The sequence below is a fragment of the Semicossyphus pulcher genome, unplaced genomic scaffold (genome assembly GCF_022749685.1).
Source record: "Semicossyphus pulcher isolate SPU_LCO1_2020_fin unplaced genomic scaffold, fSemPul1.0.p SCAF_13, whole genome shotgun sequence".
NCBI lineage: Eukaryota > Metazoa > Chordata > Actinopteri > Labriformes > Labridae > Semicossyphus > Semicossyphus pulcher.
In genome coordinates, this window is record NW_027211637.1 from 2,331,263 (window position 1) to 2,352,296 (window position 21,034).

General features: G+C 40.5%; 3 protein-coding genes across 3 annotated transcripts; 1 reads left to right on the forward strand and 2 right to left on the reverse strand.

Annotated features, from left to right (window-relative positions):
- Positions 1 to 1,557: 1,557 nt before the first annotated feature.
- On the reverse strand, positions 1,558 to 6,373 carry gmeb2 (glucocorticoid modulatory element binding protein 2). The gene is made up of 10 exons (XM_069660621.1): positions 6,076 to 6,373; positions 5,156 to 5,316; positions 4,951 to 5,036; positions 4,559 to 4,683; positions 4,334 to 4,437; positions 3,324 to 3,481; positions 3,077 to 3,145; positions 2,846 to 2,983; positions 2,608 to 2,730; positions 1,558 to 2,489 (listed from the first exon to the last, which is right to left on the reverse strand). The coding sequence occupies exons 2-10, from the start codon at positions 5,299 to 5,301 to the stop codon at positions 1,861 to 1,863; spliced, it is 1,578 nt and encodes a 525-aa protein (XP_069516722.1). The 5' UTR covers positions 5,302 to 5,316; positions 6,076 to 6,373; the 3' UTR covers positions 1,558 to 1,860.
- A 1,127-nt stretch (positions 6,374 to 7,500) lies between these two features.
- Positions 7,501 to 12,881, forward strand: tpk2 (thiamin pyrophosphokinase 2). The gene is made up of 8 exons (XM_069660439.1): positions 7,501 to 7,806; positions 7,892 to 8,133; positions 8,308 to 8,371; positions 8,448 to 8,578; positions 8,707 to 8,825; positions 10,482 to 10,614; positions 10,726 to 10,822; positions 10,911 to 12,881. Exons 1-8 carry the CDS (start codon positions 7,737 to 7,739, stop codon positions 10,955 to 10,957), a joined length of 903 nt encoding a protein of 300 aa, XP_069516540.1. The 5' UTR covers positions 7,501 to 7,736; the 3' UTR covers positions 10,958 to 12,881.
- Positions 12,882 to 13,332: 451 nt separating this feature from the next.
- On the reverse strand, positions 13,333 to 19,737 carry rhoaa (ras homolog gene family, member Aa). Its single transcript, XM_069660767.1, has 5 exons — positions 19,676 to 19,737; positions 18,001 to 18,156; positions 17,059 to 17,179; positions 16,839 to 16,969; positions 13,333 to 16,006 (listed from the first exon to the last, which is right to left on the reverse strand). Exons 2-5 carry the CDS (start codon positions 18,154 to 18,156, stop codon positions 15,833 to 15,835), a joined length of 582 nt encoding a protein of 193 aa, XP_069516868.1. The 5' UTR covers positions 19,676 to 19,737; the 3' UTR covers positions 13,333 to 15,832.
- Positions 19,738 to 21,034: the final 1,297 nt, after the last annotated feature.

Below are 21,034 nucleotides of genomic sequence, written 5' to 3' on the forward strand. Positions count from 1 at the left end.
ACGACCACCGCGTCACATTTTTATAAATTCTAAAATATTATTTTACATTTCTCACATAAAATATTTCAGAAACATTTTGTAGGAAACAAAAATTAACGTTTACAGCCAAAGTCTTAATGACCCTAAAATAATCACTAATTTAGTAATCTAACGGCGGAGGAGGAAGTCTGACCAATGAACGAGCCATGAAATTAATATTATTGCGCCACCTTGTGGTCAAGTAACAGATGTGCCGAGTAGAGACAAGTTTGCCCTTATTTGGTCAGTTTACTAAGCAGAGTAACTTTTACTGGGTCCCTGTTTGGCATTCAGCCTGTGGTCATTTAAATATTTGCACAGATGTTTAGTTTGGGAGGTTTTTTAAATAAAAATACATTTATTTGAAATAAAAAAAAGGTGATTTGGTTTTGATGGAGTACTTCAGGTAACATCTCCAGACTTCTGAAACCAGGATACGTTCACATGCACAACACAGACCGAGACAATCGAAACCTGGTCATAACCAGAATATTGGTCATATATCGTAAACAGAAAGTATTCGTCTCTTATCGTCCTGTTTTCATTAATGAATGTAAAGTATAGTTTGCCAATAACTGTCCTGTGATGACAGCAGACAGTGGACACATGCACTGATCAGCCATAACATTATGACCACTGAGTGGTCAATAACATTGATTATCGTTACAATGGCCTCTGTCGGTGGGAGGGATATGTTAGGCTGCAAGTGAACATTTTGTCCTCCGAGTGTTGGAAGCAGGAAAAATGGGGAAGTGTGAGGATGTGAGCGACTTTGACAAGGACCACATTGTGATGGCAGCTAGACGACTGGGTCAGAGCCGCTCCAAACCTGCAGCTCTTGTGGGGTGTTCCCGGTCTGCAGAGGTCAGGACCTACAAAAGTGGTCCAAGGAAGGAGAAAAGGTGAACAGACACCAGGGTCATGGGGCAGCCAAGGTTCAGTGATGCGTGTGGGGAGCGAAGGCTGGCCCGTGTGGTCCGATCCAACAGAAGAGATACTGAAGCTCAAACTGCACGATATTATGCAGGTGGTCTTAATGTTTTGGCTGACCGTACGTATCAAACGTAAGCCAATATGCTAACAGAACATATAATACAGAAATGAATGTTCGGGGAGATGGGGTCATTGGGGTTCATTAGGGGTCATTAGGGGTCATTAGGGTCCAGGAGAGGGTGCACAGACTCTATAGTTTATAATCCTCTCAGCGCGGTCTGCACAGCTGAGCAGACTATGGTCCGCACTAGAGTTCACTTACAATTTATAATAATGTTAAATATTATCTAATCAGGTTATTTGTTTATACAGCAGCATTGTGAGCACGTTAGTGTGTCTGTATCTGTGAAAATTCAGTCACGAAAGGCTTTCATTTTCATTCCAGCTCAAACAGTCACTGAACATGGCCGCCATACGGCCAATTTAATGAACTTTTCTCGACTACATCTGTATCGGTCTCAGAAATCCACCAGGCTCTAGATTAAAAGATGTAATGATGAACAAGTCTTCTTGAAAACTGAGCATTTAATACCAAAGTGTGACACTTACACATCATGAATCCCTCCAGAGACCGCTGTATTAAATATAGTTACAAATACATATTTACAGTAAGATCATGACTGGAACACACTCCTGACACTAGATGGCGCTCTAATACAAATTTGGGAATCTTGAAAAGTTAAAGGAAGTCTACAAAGGAAAGTTAAATTAATAATGAGCACAAGGCATGAAATGTAAAAGTCCCATGTGAACGAGCCGTCAGAGGAAACCCGCTCAGTCCAGAGTCCGAAATAATGAAATGCAGATAATTACCAGCTGGCAGACGAGAGCGAACACCTGTGTTTAGTCTCACTGCTGCTCGCCTGGCTGCTCCTCCTCTGCCTCTTTAACCTGCTCCGTCTCACCTCCCTCGTCCCCCTCCGCCAGGCTCTCCTCCTGTGGACCTTCTACAGCATCTACAATGGCTGCCGTGGCGTCCACCACACTGATGCTGCCGATCTGCTGCTGGATGGCGGAGCTCTGCGTGGTGGCCAAACTCTGCAGCGCGGCCGGCAGCGTCACCAGCTGGAACTGCGACCCGACCACCTTAACGAAAGCCGCAGAGCTGCCAGCCGCGCCCTCCTGACCTGCCGCCGTGGACAGCACAGTCAGATTGGAAGCATCCCCCGCCAGGTCCGACCCGGAGAGCTGCGAGGTCAGGAGGGTGTACCCGCCCAGGTTGGTGCCGGCTTGAGCTCCAGCAACGGTCAGAACCTTCCCCAGAGGCAGCCCGGTCAGCTGGTTCAGAGGCAGAGTGATCTGGGTCGGGGTGGCGTTGACTGAAGCCGGGCCGGAGACAGCGCGAGTCAGACGGGGACGCTTGGGCGCAGGGGGAGCAGGAACCGGGGTGAGGGTCATCAGCACGTTGTTCAGGTGCTGGGATTTACTCTTCAGCTCTTTGGCTCGCTTCCTGTGCTCGTCACACTGCTGCTCCAGAGCTGCAGGAGGACAAAACACAACATCAAAATTTTAACTGAAAATCACTTTCTTTCTCTGATAGGAACTCTCCTCTCCTGAGCGTGACGACTGTTCAGGGTTACTTGTACTTGTACTGACCGGCGAGGCTGCGAGTGTACTGCTCTCTGTATCGGTCCATCTGGCTCTTGTGACTTGCCAGAACCTTCTTCACCAGGTCCAACATCCCAAAGTTCTGCACGATGTTGTTGAGCAAAACAGCGTCTGAAAAACAAAAAGATAACAAACAACTTTTAACGGGAGTCGGACATGTTGTATTTCTAGGTTTGGGGGAGTAAAACTATATGAAACAAGTCGTGTGTGTGTCTGTGTGTCTGACCTTTGACCTGCAGTGGGGGGTCACACACTCTCTCCTGCAGGCCCTTCAGCACCTCCTGCAGCTCCTTCTGAAAGTCCTCCACCACCTCGTCCAGAAGCCCCGCCTCCTTCACCCCGCGCCAGAACGCCACAGAGTCCTCTGTACACACACACACACACATTACTATAATTAAGTACGCTTCACTCAATAACCTTGTCTCATATGATGTCAAACGTGCAGGTCGATGCTCACCTCCGATGGCTGTGACCCACTCTGATGTTTCCTCTGGTACGTCTGGGAATGAGGCTGCTGCTCCGTTCACTGAAACACACACACACACACACACACACACACACACACACACACACACATCTTCATCGTGAGGTTCAACAAAGCCTCCCAGCATGCACTGGGGCAACAGAATGATTCCCATTTTAATGTCAGACTAAATCTTTTGGTCTTCAAAGTGTCAACATCTTTTTGTTTTCGTGGCACTCACAGTCAGCTGATGAGGGCGTGGCAGGAACCAGCTCAGCAGACTGGTCGCTGCTCAGGGACACTTTGGTTCCCACCAGGTCTATCTTTGTGCTGCGGCAGGTGTTGGAGCAGACCTTTGAGTGCTGGTAGAAGTCCAGTTCACCTGAGTCCATGATCTTCCTGTGGGATGAGACACGGAGAAGACATGATGCTCAACATCAGGATACGGTTCAGGTGTTTAGCGATGGAACAGCGCCATCCTGTGGCACATCTGTCACATGAGCTGACATGAAGAAGGAAGAGATGGTGACACACTTGCATATTTCGAGTGACTGGATAACCAAATAAATCTTCTATACATCATGCTCTCTTTTTGTTTTGTCTCTACCCTGATATCCAAAACCTCCTCCTTTTACACCTCTCTCACTGTAACCATGTTCTCAGGGGAACATAAAGGAGCAAGATGAGCATTATTCAATTTAATCAAGATGAAGTTGCAAGAGCCAGACCGATATATCGTTTGGGTAATATTATCGGCAGACATGTACCCATCACAGGTATATCATACAGGTCTTTTTCTAATATGCACCGATTTAAAGAGAGTGAAGATATTAACTTGGGGTGTCTTCACATCGATCATCCAGCAAAAACTCCATGTTGCTCGGCTCTAGTCGTCCAGTGAATGATGGCAGATCTTTGTTATTAACTGGCATTGTTTCATTGTTAAAGAGAAACAATGTACGAGAAACCTTTCACAAAAATAATTAAAACTGTTCGTCTGTTGTTGAAGCTTGTTGAAGAAATGAAGCAGTATTCTTCAAAATGATTAAATCTGGAGGACACGTTTTTTTTTATCACCGTTATCGATCCGAAAGTCAAATGTGAAGTCGTGGACACAAGAATAATACACCTGATTATTCCCTCGATGTTTGACTTTCCATAAGGCACAAATAAACAGGTAAACAGGCACATCTTCCCCCGGAGCCAAATAAACTAGTTGTGATTCTGATTCTGAAAAGGTTTTGTCCACACCTGAGCATGGTGCCGTTGAGGCGGATGGCTCTCTTCCAGTCCTTCAGGGTGGATTTTCCTGCTAAACACACAAACTCTTTCGGGCTGATGAGCTGCTCGTTGAACTGATAAGAGAGGAAAGAAACACCGTCAGGAGCTTAAACACAAACTTCCTGTTCTTCACCTTTAATCAGTCAGAAACGTGATCGTACACAGGCTCTGTTGTTTCAAAAGGACACTGCATACCTGGACACATTTCACGTTGATCCCAGGGCAGACAAACTTCTTCCAGACTAGTGTCGCTTTGGCGTCTCCACAGGTGATCGGGTAGAAGACATCAGCCTCCACGTCCACCTCCTCAGTTAACTTCACTGCAGAGACAGACACACCGTCATACAGACAATTCTTTCCTGTGAACCTACGAATCAGAGACTTTAAATGGTTTCACAATGTTATAAAGATTATCATGTGATTTGAAACACAGAGACTGGACAGACCGCAGTGTTGTAAAACTCAGAGTAACAGAAACTGAAAGATTAATTGCACAATAAAAATAAAATACCAACAGAGCTGCTAAATAATAAAAACTGACACTTTTCAAAATGTAATAATAAAGTTTGTCATGCAGATCACATTACCGATGACTGCCTCTTCCTTTGACAGCAAATCTGTTCCGCTGGCATCTGCCTCTGCCTCTACCTGTGCACCTGTGAAGTCTTCCTCCCTGAAGATTTAAGAAAAATAACACAATTTGTAAGTTTACAATTCAGCAGAGAGAGAAATAAAATAATAATAATAATAATAAAAGGGAGAAATCTCCTTTAACAAGGATGTAAACTTTACCCCGTCTGACTGTGGAGCTCTGCAGTCACCAGCACTGCTTTATCCTCCTCCACCACAGAGGGGAGGTCCTCCTCCACCGTGTCTGGGATGGTGACGATTACAACATCACTCATGTCTGACATGCTGCTGACCTCTGATGAAGCCATGGAGGACAAGTGGAGCTTCAAAACAAAGAGTGGAACCACAAGGAGGAAAAATTATTATTTATTATATTTTATTGAATGATTTTTAAGAACACGCTCTATCTTATAAAACTCAGGGTCAAAAGTACGAATGCAGACCAAGTGGCATCATATGCTTTGTCCCATGCAGCATCCAGCTGCTTAACAAGCTGTCTTTCACTTTTAGCCCCAAACTATGCTTTTATAATGTAGTTACGATGTTTATGTTTCATGCATATAAGGTGCTGTCATCTATGGTTGTTGATATATTTTTGTTTATTAAAGCGATAGTAGTTTAATAGATAGCAAGAGTAGTTTTATTCGTGAATATAATTAAATAAAGTTTCCAAAACTGGCAAAAAAGATTGTCAAATTAGGAAATTAGAGGCAAGCATGTGCATTAACACAGAATGAGGGCTTTTCACATCTTTAAAGCGCACAATTAAGATCTGAATAATAACAACAAAAAACTTAATCATCTGACGTTTTTATTGCTACTACTGTTCAGGAACGGTTTAAACGACTCTTCTGTGCATTCATGTTATGCCGTAAAGCTCCTCAATGGTAAATACTAATTTTCAAAGAATAAAATCATGGAGGGTTTTATAATGTTGGAAATACATGCAAAGCAACCTAAACTTGTAAGATATTTGAATGCATTTTGGTGTGCGCTCTTGTTTTGACTGAACCGGATGTTATGATGCCAACTCTGGCATAAACCGTAAACATAATGAATTTAACATAATGGATACATCTTACCTTTAGGTCTTAATTTTAAAAAGCCGTAAGATGATTAATGTTGCCACGTCTCGAGCTGAAATCGTTAGTGACTGTTAGCCCAACAGGATGGGTGCTAACTAGCTAAAGCTAGTTTTACTTGGTCTTATTCCAACAAGCTAGCTAAAAGGAGAGGGTCGCTAATAGATCTATCGTGTTGGCGGGTATCTCCTTTAAATTTCGAACACACTAAAGCCCCTCGGTTCGTAAATGTTGAGGAATACTCGTGAAAAACATTTAATCACATCTTCACAAGTCTACATGAATGTACCATAGCTGTAGTATTACTTCTTCTTTTTGTTTATTTGCGGATCGTGTACTAACATTAGAAGTATAAGTCGCCCCCTACTGTACAACAAGAGTACAGTCGAATTCTTTCATAGGTGATTTGATAACCTTAAGTTGCTTAAACGTTCTTCTTTTCTTGAAAGATAAGGGTGAAAAGATCTTGATTGATTTACAGAAGCCAATAAAATGCATCTACATTTTTTTAACCATGAAAATTGAATGGCTAAAGTCTTTCATTCTTAATCCTGGGCCAAAACGGACGTTGCTGGATTACCAATTTTTTTCTGCTATTGCTTAATTCATACTGAATAATTAAGTTTCCTAAAAAAATGGAAAAGAAAAGATAAAGTTGAAATGTTTGATTACCAAAATTAAATGATCAAACATAAATCATGTTGTATCCAAAATACATAGAAATACACATTTAATAAAACATTTGTATCGAAAAAAAATCGGTTAACTGTCCAGACTGTGACAGTCTATATTGTCACATGGACTATTAATTTATATGTCTGTTTCTTTTACATACAATCATGTATTTTACAATGCATTTAATCACTGTATTACTACTGTGCTAGGCCTACTTTAAATTTGCTTATCAAGCCTGTGGCTATAAAGGTCAATAAGTGTGCATTCTGAAACAGAATTAAGACTCTCCTGGTGGGAAATTTGAGTAGGTAACAAGGTAAATAAAATATGTTTGAAAAAAGTAAGTTAACTCTCCTGGCAACAACCCTTAACACTGAATTTAATATGTAACAGAAATGAGCCAAATAGAAGTATACGGATATGCAGTGTTGTGTGTAGGATTTTACGTACATAGAAGAAGTATTATTTATATGCACAAGATAATTAACACATAATAAATAAAATATATAGACAGGATTATACATTGTTCACATATTTGCATATTCATATACACCTCGTTCAGTTTATTGTCATGTATTAGTCATATAACAGCGTTGGCTTTGCAGGCCTTTCCATGGGACAAAACCATAGACTGTAGAAATAAGGACACAACAATAATGCACTTGAAGTTTACTCAGCCACGAAGAAGAAAAGGAAGTAGTAGAAGAAGAAGGCATGCGCATGCGCATCAATGCCGGCCGGCCGCTGTAATGGACCGATGAACACATGACTTTTAATAGCGTTATTGATTTGTGACGGGCTGATGAAGCCTTGAGAAGCGTTGGGGGTCTCTTTCGACTTCTGCAGGAGTTTCTGGAGCTCTGGTATTATCAGCCATCTTTATCCGCTCGGCGCAGTGTGAATAGTATTAGCTTAGCATAGGACATTAATAAATCTTTACTTTAGAGCTGCATGAGAAGTGGTTTGTTTACATTCTGGAACCAAAAATGGCCAACTCTGCCTGGTCAGAAAAAGTACTACAACTCCTGCGACGCATGAATAGCTTTTATTTACCAGGTAAACGTGAGTTTGAAATACAGAATTAAGTCGATGTTGTGAAAGGTTGCTATTAAAGTAATCTACTTCCGGTTTTGTTCCACAGGCTCCTGTCGTGCTAACTGCTTGAGATTTGAGATAGACGGAGCCCAGGTGGGTTGGATTCCTCCTCATGTAGCTTCACTGTTAACACGGTACCCGCAGGTGTTCACTCCACCACAGGGCGGCGCTGTGTCCCTGTGTCACAGTCTGGACTCATACGAGAGGAGGTCTGAGGCTGTGGATGCTGTCCTGCAGACTCTGAGGAAAGAGGCTAACTTCACCAGTCTCAAAGGATGGAGAAATGAGGTGAGACTCCCGAGCATGCGCACAAACACATACGTTGTTGCTCAGGTGAATGCAGATGTTATGAGATTACTAAGGGGGCTAAAATTACAACCTATTTTGTCTTAAATTAACCCCAAATGTTCCCACAATACACAGCAGATACACAGTTATGGTGAACCCTTTGTTGTCTTTCAGAGGTACAGTGTGATGCCAAACTTCTCTGACCCTCCTTTGATGTGTATGGAAAGAGCAGCTACAAGTAAGTCAGTCAGCTACATATAATGTTTTTACCATTATTATGTGTTGTATGAACTAACTGTGAAGCTATGCTGCAGGTCTGTTTGGGGTGAAGCGGTATGGGGTCCATATCAACGGTTACACTCTGAGTGACAGCGGGGAGGTCAAGATGTGGCTCGCACGACGCTCCCCCACCAAACAAACGTATCCTGGAATGCTGGACCATGTTGTGAGTACACACTGTAACTGACACTCTTTAGACATACTGCAGTGGTAGATACAGCAATGATATAAGCTTATTAAAGGACAGGAGTTGCACCATTGAATCAAGAAGTCCGATGTGTTGTATCTCTGAAGGCGGCAGGTGGTCTGGCTGCTGGCGTCAGCATCAAACACACTGTGGTCAAAGAATGTGAGGAGGAAGCATGTATCCCAGCAGCCATCGCTGAGAAGGCTAAACCTGTGAATACAATAAGGTGAGACTGAAACCAACGATCAGCTCAACAAGTTCTGAGTGTGTCTGATTTCTCCTCTTCTGTGCCATAGAGCTCCACTACTCTCCAAAAACGAATATACATTTGTCAATAAGCCACACTGTCGCACTTGTTGACACGTTCCTTCATTACCATGAACAAACACACTGTAGTTTATTTTTACTCAGTCCAAAATACACCTTCCTGCTGCCCCAAATACTCACTAGAAAACTAAAGTTGGATTAACAAGCTGCTGAAAATAATCCCCAACAAAAGGACTGTTTTCTCCTGTTTGTCTGATTTAAAAACTGAGCAGGATGTTTTAAGGACAGGTTAAAGGTCACAGAGAGGAAGTCAGATAGTAATAAGAGACAAAGTAACACATTGTGTTTTAGTTTTAAAGCCCATGAAACATGTTGGCTATTTTTAAAGTTTTATCCACTGCGTGCATTAGGGCTGAACAACTGCGATATTTTTGACTTAAATAGCGATTTCGATATGATTTGAGATATTAAATTGAATTTTTCTCATTTTCATTGAAAAACATATAAAATGAGTATGGTGTGTTTTCTGCAGGGATCTGTACCAAACAAAGATGTTTGATTTTTACGTCTGTGTATGACGTGAAGGCCAGAACATCTGCAGCACAATATTTAAATTAAAATAGTATTTTGACACATTTAATAAATATTGTGCCTCCTGCGATTTGAAAATTGCAGCAGGCCATATTGTGATTTCGATTAAATTTCAATTGTTCAGCCCTCGTGTGCTTAAGGTTTATTATTTATTCCTTTCTTATTACTACATTTTCACATTCAGAGTGCCTGGATTGTCTTTGCAGCCCAGTTCCAGATATTCAACCTGTTAGATTTCTCTCAGGCTTCTGCGATACATGGTCATAAACCCCGAGATAAAGTCTTTGTTATTCCCAATTTGCTTCTGATGTAGTTTGTCAGGTAGAGTTTCCATGAAACACAATCCTGCATCTTTTAGGGACAGAGATGAAAATGAAAAGGAGAACGTGGGAGTGGAGCCTCTTTTTCTGGTCTTTGTCATTATGAAACAAAGAAACTTACTTTAATATAACAAAAGACCATGTAAAAGCATATTTATATTCCGTAACTTTAAAGGCTTAGTATGTGACTTTTATGTCCACTAGGTGTCGCACTTTAGCACCAGCATGAAACCAAAACAAACGCTGTGTTTGGCCACACCTCCCTCAACCTACTTTTTCCGCCTGGCCTGTTCTGCTGTTTCAGAGACATTTCGAAGTGTGATGTTCTACTGTGTAGCACCGACTGAACATAATTATATCAGAGCAAACAATGGAAATTGGTTGGTAGACCTGCACAGGCTCATCTAGGCAGAATGCATGTTACAGCTTGAGCTGCAATAGACCCGCATCCAGCATTGTACTGCTGCCCCCCCCCCCCCCCCCCCCCGCTAGCTTGGTTAGATACACAGAATGATGATGCTATGATAACGCTACAGAACACTAAGCAAGCAAGCGTAACATAAACAGTGAGTCAGCCATCGTCCTTGATGTTACTCTGGAACGTGTACATGAACTCGCATGAAAGTTATTTTTCGAGGACATCTTTGATTCATGATATATGAATGTGTAAAATGTTGCATATTAAGCCTTTAATTGTTTTCTAGCTACACCTACGTGGAGGAGGGGGAGGTGTTTCCAGAAAGTCAGTTTGTGTTTGATTTGGAGCTTCCTCTGGAGTTCAAGCCCAGAGTCGGGGACGGAGAGGTGCAAGAGTTCTACCTCCTGCCCATGGACAAGGTTTGTATCACTGACATATTCTGAATTGTATAACTGTGAAATAACCCTGTTTGGACGACACAAAGACGACACAGGAGGGTTAATCTGTGATCGCTCTGTCTCTGGTTTCAGGTGAAGGAGCTTCTGGCTGCCGACGACTTCAAACCAAACTGTGCCATGGTGGTCCTGGACTTCCTCATCAGACACTCGTTTATCGAGCCGGACTCAGGTTTGTGGCTCTCAATAAAATGTCTACTTCTGAAATCAATGATGAAACCAGATCCCTTTTTGTGCTGATTGTGTGCTTCTCTTTTCAGAGCCGTACTATCAGGAGTTTGTGGCAGGACTCCATCAGAAAGTATAGAGTGAATCTGAGGACTGAAACCAGTCAGAGGCCAAGACCCCGCAGCCTGTGTGATTCACTGTTTTATACATTTATGAAGAATGTAAAGCCAAGTGTTGTCTGCTCCGTTTTTGCATCAAGAGAAGAAGAATCGACTGAGCCTGGCAGCTGGAAGCGGGAGCAGTCAAGGAGCTTAGAGATCAACTGAGTGCTGGGACTGACTGCGTGATCCTGTCATCTGCAAAGTGTTTTTGAGGCCGCTGGTTCAAAGATTGACCTCAAACTAAACTCAAAAGAAACTCCTTCAGCAGATAGAAACTAGAAGACTTTACTTAAGATTTTATGGAACAAGGACGCTTGTGTCATACATTATTATGATCATAATAATAATTTCCTGAATCCTGAATGTTTGTATAACGGCCTCAGGTGAAAGAAAAAAGTCTCACGTTTTTAAAGCTCCTCTGTAGCTTGTCTCAAGGATTTTCCTGCATCTCTAATCTCTAATCTGTCAGCCTCTCTGATTCTGTTTGTTTTGTTTCAGATGCAGGCTCTTTTCTAAACTCCTTTTAACATAAAGCCCAAGTTTGTGATGGCTGTTTGTTCCCCATCAATGTCCGTTCATGGTGCTGCTAGCAGAGAAAAGGCATGGTTATCTCTTTTGAGTTATTCATACAACTCTGACTTTATATTCTTTCCTTTAGTTTTGAGACCTACAAACCTGAGGCATAGTGGGCAACTTTTAACTCAAAACTGGGCACGGCAACTTTGGAGGAACCTGCAAACATTAGTTTTATTGATTTCTGTCGCGATGGAAAAAACAAAACAAAAAAAGTGCTTCTAAAATAAATAACAAATAAAGCTCGGGACAAGTTTTCCAACAAAAACTTCTGTGGCCCTGTTCAGACCTGTATCAACATGTGGTTTCTGTGATCCGATCACAAATGGACAACCTGAAGAAGAGCTGTGGACACACCAAGAACAGATTGAGGACTCATCCAGATCCGATCACCTTTTGGGGTCACTGTTCATGTCAGTGTGACCCAGGTAAGATATCAATGTGAACAGAAAATGATTTAAAAAAGTCATGTGTGGGCAAACAACAACAAAACATGTCACATACACTGACATTAATTTTCCGTTAAACATGGATGGCTCTCTCACGTTGGGACTTTGGATGTGCATAAACTTTAGTGCAAGTAAACTGACATCTCCATCAGAGACGAGAAAAACGTGCAAGAGATAAATTCTGGAACACACTTCGGTTGCGGTTTGAGCCTTCTAGTTTTGATTGGATCGAGGCATCTGTCCAAATACCAACTAAATCTGCTGTGTCGCCGTCTCTCCACTGCTGTTTGTCGTCCTCCATCATCAAGCGGAAAAAGGAAGTCTTCTTCTTCCTTTGAATCACTCCTGGAAATGTGCATATTAGACCAATTCTGGTTTGAGTGTTCAAATACAAGCCGCATGCAGGTTGCATGTTTTGGAGTAACCCAGTTCAGAATTTAAAAAAATGCGACATCATGCAACTTTTCGATGTTCACACTGATTTGAAAAAATCTGATTTGTGTCACATGGGGGGAAAAATGGGACACTTTCAGTATGAATGCAGCCATATGGAGGTGGTCCGGGACGCACGTATCCACTTATGTCTGACGGTGTGTACACACACACACACACACACACACACACTGCGTACACACTAGTTTCCCTACTAGCGGGTCCCTCTCTCTGTCTATAAATGGTGAAACATTATTTTTGTCATTATTATATTGTAAACAGTTTTAATCCTATCACAGAGCTGATGTGGGTTTAAATGATTTTATCACACATTATGAACATGATCAAAAAGAGAGTTTCCTGCTTAATTTGTAGTGTATGATTTTAGTTTTTTTTAAGTGGGAATATTTTCCTGTCTAACTCATTTTATCAATAACTACTCACTGTACATGGGATAATTAAAATGTATTAAACCTTTTTTAAGGTAACTGAAACTCATTTTTTCTATCGTAAAATGTTCCATCTCTGTTTACAACTTTTACTGACCAATAATTTGAACTTAAAATTACAATATACAAAACAAACGAAACAATAAAGCTGCTTTTTTCCTTTGTTTTATGTTTATATGGCACTAATTTTACCTTTTCGGCTTGGATAAAAAAAAGAAAAAACAGTGGTATGAGGGAGAAGTCTGAAAACTACACATTCACAACAGAAAGCCCTCATATTTAACTTCTCACCACTATAAGCTGCAATTGTTGATTACTAAAGTTTCAAATAAAGTTCGTCTACACAGCCTGAGTTTGTAATGACTGATCAGCCTGTGAGTGCTCGACAACAGCATGATTTATAGTAACTGAAAAGGTGTTAAAAGAAAAAGCATGTGAGCAGAATTTGGTCATTAGCAGTTACATTTTATTTCCTTTAGAATACATTAAAAAAGACGACTGGAGAAATGTGAGGAATCGTGCGTATACAAAAGAATAATCCTCTTCAAAATAACCAATCCTTTACGAACTGCATTTCTTTTCCAAAGCGTGTACACCACACTGACCTTTTGTTTTTAAGATGTGTGCAAATAATACAACGTAAGCCAGTAGAATATCACATGAAGTTAAAATAAAGACAGAAGACGAAGCAGAAACAGAATATGAGCAGAGTGGGAATAAATCACACTCCAGCATTCAGGTACACGTTCAAATAACAGCTGGTGTTTTAATGTTAGCTGGAGGAGAGAATGACAGAGTGACTGAGAGGGGGCAGAATTAACTGAACGTTTTGCCTCACAAGCTAAAATTCAATCTAATGTACATTTCCAGACTCATCGTCACCACACTGCTCCTCTAAAGTTCTGTTTTCATTTATTAGGTCACTTTCATGTTACAGTTTCTTTATTGCTGTTAAGTAATTGACAAGGAAACGCAACACTTCCTGCTCATGTTTCAAAATAAAAGCCTGCAGCAGGGAGAGACTAGTACTTTATTTTTAAGCCCTAAATATGATGCCGAACATTTTTAGTGCCCCAAATTTAAGCTCGCATAAAAAAAAACACAGAAAAGGGAACTAAACAGTGTCTTAACTGGGAGCCTTACATTAATCAAAAGACACTTACAGAATGATGGTAGATTTTTTAAATGAATTGTTTGCTTGATGAAGGTCGAGCAGCGAAATGTTGCAAGCAAATAAATGAATTTTCTGCAAGTTAGACTGTGCGGGAGTTCACCTGCATTTTTCATGTTTTTTCCCTCTCCTACACACCTGTCCTATGAAACATGTGCAAAGTTCAGTTATTCTCCATTTTAATTAATAACAATCTCAATAGTTTTGTTAACATGTGGGGCATATATTCTTCTACACTCTCTTAGTTCAGTCTGTCTTCTTTCTAAGTGGCCACAGAGAAAGCTCTCTGCTGCCATTGGTCTATCTGGTCATAGTTAATAACAAACTTTGTACATGTAACAAGAGGAGCTCAACGTTTAATCCAAAAGGCAACTAAGTCCAGTTGAATTAATCTTTGAATTACCCCGACCGGGAAGACTAAGAACCTCCACAGACGCGTGACAAGAGGAAATGTGTCCTACGAGGAAGGTTTTTAACATTAAACGTAGCGTGAGGGTAAATTATGCTACATGCTTTTCCATAAAATAATAACTGCAAATTATTCTGATGCTAAACTGACTTGTAATAAGGAGAGTAGTGCCTCTTTTATTTCCACTCTGTGCCCTGATTTCCTGTTTCATGTAACTCGGGTTTAACAGGAACGATCTCCTGCAAGAAGAAGCGCTACAACTTCAGGAGGACAGGTCTCCTGTTACCTGGTTCTCTTAGTGCTGACATCATGGCAGAGGCCAAAATAACAGGACTATAAAGAAGAAGAGTAAAAATAGAGAGAGCGAGAGCTCATTTTAGACTGCTTTAACCTGTCTGCAAGAGAGTGAAAAGGTTTAAGTATTACTGTTTAAAACTCTGACATGACTTTTTGCAGTGTGATGGAAACGACGCTGTAGAAATGTACATTATACTGAATTCCTCAAGACAACAGATAAACATGGAGGAACTGTTGCATTAACAGCAAAGTAGAGCCAAAGCAGATATTAACTTTTGATTAAAATATGATTGAATAAAGGCTCGTCTCTAATAAAGTCTGGGCCTCTCTGCAGGTGAGGTAACTTAAGGCTCTGCTGCTATTTGGGAATTTACAGCAGCTGGAGGTTAAAACAAATACTGTATGTCGACCCTTTAATACCCAACAGTGTGTTTGACAGTCCGCATCAATCCAAACAGTTTTCAGGCTGTTCATTCCTAAACAGACTCATATTAAACACTCAAATAAGTTGGTCTCATCACCATCATGTATTTTAGATCAATATTGCCGATAATCAAACTCTCAGACTGGATTTAGTCCATATAAAGTTATGTTGGTCTGTGTTTCTGCAGAGAAATAAAGGAAACTTGAAGAATGATAACGCAAAACTACAAGAAAAGTAGAGTCACACAGCAAGCCATGGAAGTCCTCCTGACCCCCCTGATCTCTACTGGAGCTGGTCTCAACCTTGGACCATCAGAGACCATCAAACTCCCATCAGAGACCTGGAAACCCATCTTACAGTACTCACCCTCTACACGTTTTAAAGTATGTTCCCTTCTCTTCACATTCTCTAAATTTGAGGTCGAATGAATCCTAAACAAAAGATTACAGTATTTTTATCTCAAAAGCTAAAAGCTTTAACCTTTGACTTATTTTTCCTTTGCATTTGACCCTCCTTTTTCCCTTTGGCCTGTTTTTTCCCACATCCCCTGAATGCCCCGTTCAGCTGTGCCCACAGAGCGGACGCAGAGGAGGGATGTTTATCCTTACCTCTCCCCTCCCTCCCAGTTAACCCTGTGTGACCTGAGACTCTACAGCAGAAGGCAGCCACCCTTCTTGCCTCGCCTCTTGGCCTCTAGCGCCGCCCTGGTGGCCATCTCAAACACCTCCCTCACGCCATCCTTCGTCTTGGCTGAGCACTCCAGGTAACCAAAGGCGTTGATCCTGTTAGCCATCTCCCTCGCCTCCTCTGACTTCACTGGTTCCTGTCGTAAGAAAATGATCAGAAAATATACAAACATTTCATTAAAAAAATAAACAATAAAGCCATTTAGAAAGAGTTAGGGTCTGGAACAATACTTATTGTACAATATATATGGACATTAATGTTGTGTTAACATGCATGCGTATTGAAATATATACCAGCACCATTTGAGCATGATGCCAGAATAAAGAGCAGGATTTCATGATCATTTTAAAACGGCACAGGCACAGCGTCTTAACCAAAGACAGACACCAATCAATCTCTCTCTCTCTCTCTCTCTCTCTCTCTCTCTCTCTCTCTCTCTCTCTCTCTCTCTCTCTCTCTCTCTCTCTCTCTCTCTCTGTCAGATCTGAAGATATTCCCTACACGGATTCCTAAGATATCTTATTCCAAAGAATGGGATGGAAGGGCGGACAGACAACCCTGAAAGCATCATTTGTCCCGCCCACGTTATCACTGGCAGATGAAGTGATTTCTGGCATGGGCTTCTGTCCTGAGTCTGAGTTTAACCTTGGGCTGGGCATGGGCAGCTCTTTAAAAGGGTTTACTTTCATTATCATGCTTTTATATTATCATTATATTAGTAGCATCAAATGGTCTTAAATGACAATCACGTCATTAATCACAAGTATTTATGGGAAAATGAATCATACGACAACAAAGGTAGTTGTTTGAACAGCTCTAGAAAAGACCACGGCCATTTAATCTTTTAAGTCTGACACATCAGTGCTTGTAGTCGATCCTCCTTTGGTAGGATTAGCACTAAATTCTGTGTGCACAAAACTCCATAGGCTTAAACTTCTAAAAGCTCCATAAATGTTGGCCTCACTGACCTGCTTCATCTTGACTAACTCCCGGCGTGTGTGCTCATCATTTCGCAGGTCTTTCTTGTTTCCCACCAGAATAATGGGCACGTTGGGGCAGAAGTGTTTCACCTCAGGAGTCCACTTTTCTGGAATGTTTTCTGCAGAAGGAACAAGGTGCACATGTTGAACACGGAGCAGATGCAAACACAATGTTGGTCAAAAACAGCAACTTAGAGGGGAATCTCACCCAAACTGTCGGGGCTGTCGATGGAGAAACACATGAGGATGACGTCTGTGTCGGGGTAGGAGAGAGGCCTCAGTCTGTCGTAGTCCTCCTGACCTGCTGTGTCCCAAAGAGCCAGCTCCACCTACGACAGGAAAAACAGTGAACTGTCAAAGCTGTCACTCAATAGATACATTACCACATCAGTATATTTTTATCATGGCTGAATGTCATTGGTACATTATTTCTGTTTCTGATTCTGAGAAACGTTTCAGAGTTATTTTTCACTTGATTTTAAAGTAAACATCTTCAAACACTCTTCAATGTTCATCTAGAATCCAGGAATTTAAGTCAATCAATACTTCAAAGTATTCCAATTACTCGGCTCAGAGTGACTTTGTCCGATGATCTCAATGCATCTTTGTGACGTACTTACTAAAGTCAGGATGTAAGCCTAGCATTAAGACTTGAACAACTAGCTTTGCTCTTTCTGAAGGTTTAAAATACACCTAACAACCCTTCTGGTAGATAATGATTTATAATAGACATGGTGTGAGGGAGATATACCAGCCAATATTTAAGAAATGACCCAGTTTAAGTTTTGATCATTTTATGAAATTTGCTAAACTTAAACTGGTCTATAAACGTGCACAAAATCAGGCTCTTCAGGTGCATTTCAACCCCTCTGATTCCCTTCTGTAGTTTGTTGCTCAGAAACTTGTTTAGCATCTTGAAGTAATAGTACATGAACAAGTTTGACATTAAGTCATGGTGACGTTGAAGTCATGCAACAGTGTTGTATTTCATTTACAGCCCAATGTAAGCGTTTGACTTCTAGCGATGTATTTACGCTTCAGAAATCACAAAAGTGGGTGCGTTTAAAGAGATTAAACCAAAGTATGTGCAATAACCCAAAATCCAATTTGCTGCAAAGATACATCATCTCCATAGCACACTGTAGCTTACCTGTTTACCGTCCACTTCAATATCTGCCACGTAGTTTTCAAACACGGTGGGCACATAAACCTCAGGGAACTGATCTTTGCTGAACACTATGAGGAGGCAGGTCTTCCCACAGGCTCCATCTCCGACTATCACGAGTTTCTTTCTGATTGCAGCCATCTGAATAAAAGAAGAAACAAAGTCTTTAACCAGGATATACAAGAGAAGTGATGTTACAGTAGGTCAGAGACGAAGATAACACAGTGATGACTAACTTTTGACCAGAGCTAGGCTAATATGTTTGTGTAGTGACTTACACAGCAGTATGAACAGTTTTGTCACTTGAAATACAAAACTATCGACACTCAAATCTGACAGACGGCACAGGAAGTGCTGGGGTGCACACAGTGTGAAAATGCTGTGCACTGCTTTGCAATGAGTAAAGCTAGTTCTATGTGCAACCAGCTTAACACGTTGGTTGGAAATTGTCTGTGTCCAGTTTCTCCAGTGTAAGAATTAAAGCGTATTCTTTAGGAATACAGGAGCCACTCAAAGACCTCACTTTGGGAATTTTTTTTGACATTTTTATCTACATTTTACAGACTTGACAATTAATAGGGACAAGAAATTGCCCATTAATCAATAATGAAAAGAATTGCTATTTGCCTCCCTTTATATCATGGTGGCACTCATTTTATGTTAAGTTTTTATGATTGCAAGATGAACCATGAATTCTTTGCTTCTCCTTTTTCAAAGCAAATATTACAGAATTCACTTGCATGTATTACAATGTCTAACCATGCTTTTGGTTAAGCAACCTAATAGTTCTGACCATGCAGCTTTGACAAAGACCTGAAATCCAATAATAGGGGGTGAGGCTTTATCCCATTTAGTTTAGGTTATTGCAAAAGTCAGTGAATTAAAATTATTGATCAAAGCATAACATGAAGACTGACAGAATCATTCTTGTTCCTCACATCAAAGCTGATCCAAAACTACATAATACCTTTGTAAAAATGATAATAATACTGTTGTGATGTTATGTGCTGATAAAAAGTATCTACTAACTTGATGGACTAATGAATGGTGGCATTTGTTGCCTACTTTAAACCAAAACAGGAAGAAGATATTTGTTGCTTCAGTTTGTGCCTAAATAAAATTATGTCAAGTTCTCCTACTAATTCGCCTTCAGTTGAAATATACTGCTAGTCTTTCTCTGACATCCTACCATACATGAACTGTTTACTGCTTTAGAGAACGAACTGAATTTGGCAAGTTTGCGTTGCATTATAACTTCACTTCCTCACTGCTAGTTTACCCTTAATGTAAAAGGGTACTGTATCTGTCAACTCCCCCTATGGTGGATTGATTCCTGATAGATGTAACCTATCAATCTAATGCTATCGTAGTTTTAATTACTATTGTTATTTGCTCTACATTTGTCACTGATTAAGAGAAGTGTCAGCTAATTTGTGGCTAGCAGCAGTTTCCATTCCATCTAAGGAAGCTAACTATTAGCTTGCTAACTTTGCTAAGTTTCTCGGGACAGCTGGCCTCTTGTCAAGGCGGACACATCACATTTTCAGACCTAAATACATTGTTTGATTCTAGCAGCTACACTACAATACAAAAAATAAGCAGAGACCTATTCTAAGTAGCTTCTTAAATGTAATTTTACCGTTTTATAAGATATACTCGCCTTTCTTTAGTTTTTCCTGTTGGACCTCACAGTCCCGCCCCCCGACAGTGCCACGAATATTGCGCCCGCCCATACCACATACTTTCGACCAATGGAAGGCGTCTAAATTATGAGTGACTAGTAAACTAGCCAATCACTATACAGACATATGTAGCTATACATCGCCCTGTTTTGCTTAACCTTAGGTTAAGGTATGAGTACTATTTAGCCCCGGGTTAAGCCTCCCAGAGAAACAAGATTCAGAGTTTGCATAATAACCCTTGCTGCTAGGCGTTTTAAACAAGCTTGCCCAAGTTGCATAAACATTCTACTTCTTTAACAGTTGTTATTTAGAGGAATGTGTGTCAAACATGAAAGAAACATTATTTCTCCTCTTCAGTAGCTTACCTTTGAGTAGCATTAACACTACCATGCTATGAAATGACTACATACCTTATTCTTCATATCAACTTAACCTATGTAAAATCTGTGAGCCATTGTATAGGAGCTTGTGACTCAAAAACAACATAAAATATGAATAAAGACCAAAAAGAAAGGACAGGGATTATTACTATGAGGGATTAGTTTTATATATTTATATACCACTGCCATTACTGTTTGGTAATGTTTTCATGAGTGGGTCCCTGTCCCTGTGTTGTTTTCATGACGTAATTTGGCATGTAGAAATGCACTACAAAAAACAACAAAAACATAAGCAAGCAAATGTGGTTGTAAATAATGCAGGTTGCAAACTTATAATTGAATGAAAATGACCTCAAGAATTCACACATTGCATTCTGTTAAGAAACACTGACTATTAACAAAAATGGTGTATCACCTGAATATATTTTTCTACCATAATGTATATGAGGTAGTACAGAAATTACTTATAAGTGAGGTCTGTTTCTATTATTTACTTCTTACAGTGTGTTTTCAGAATAAAACAACATGATTTGGTCCAAAATGACACAATTTTAGACAAGTTCTGCAAAACCTACATGCTGTTATTTACACTTAATATCCTGACCAGTCATTTAAGATTTTGGATGCTTACAAATCCTGATTGTTTTGAACCTTCATAACAATGCATTACACATAAATAAAATAAAAAGCAATCATAAATTGACAAAATACTTATATTGTGCATTTGTTGACTTATAATAGTGGAACACTTTATTGAAATGGCAGAAAGTATATAAATAAGTTGGCAACAGGGAGGGATATTGTACCCGGACCATGAAATTATGGTCTATTAGAGATTTTTGACTTAACAAATGAATGATATCAGTTAGAAAAAGTCTCAATTGATGGAGGCTTTCCATGGCTTTGCAAAAAAACTGCACAGACTGGGAGGAAGCTGCCCGGGAGGTTTAGTTCAGG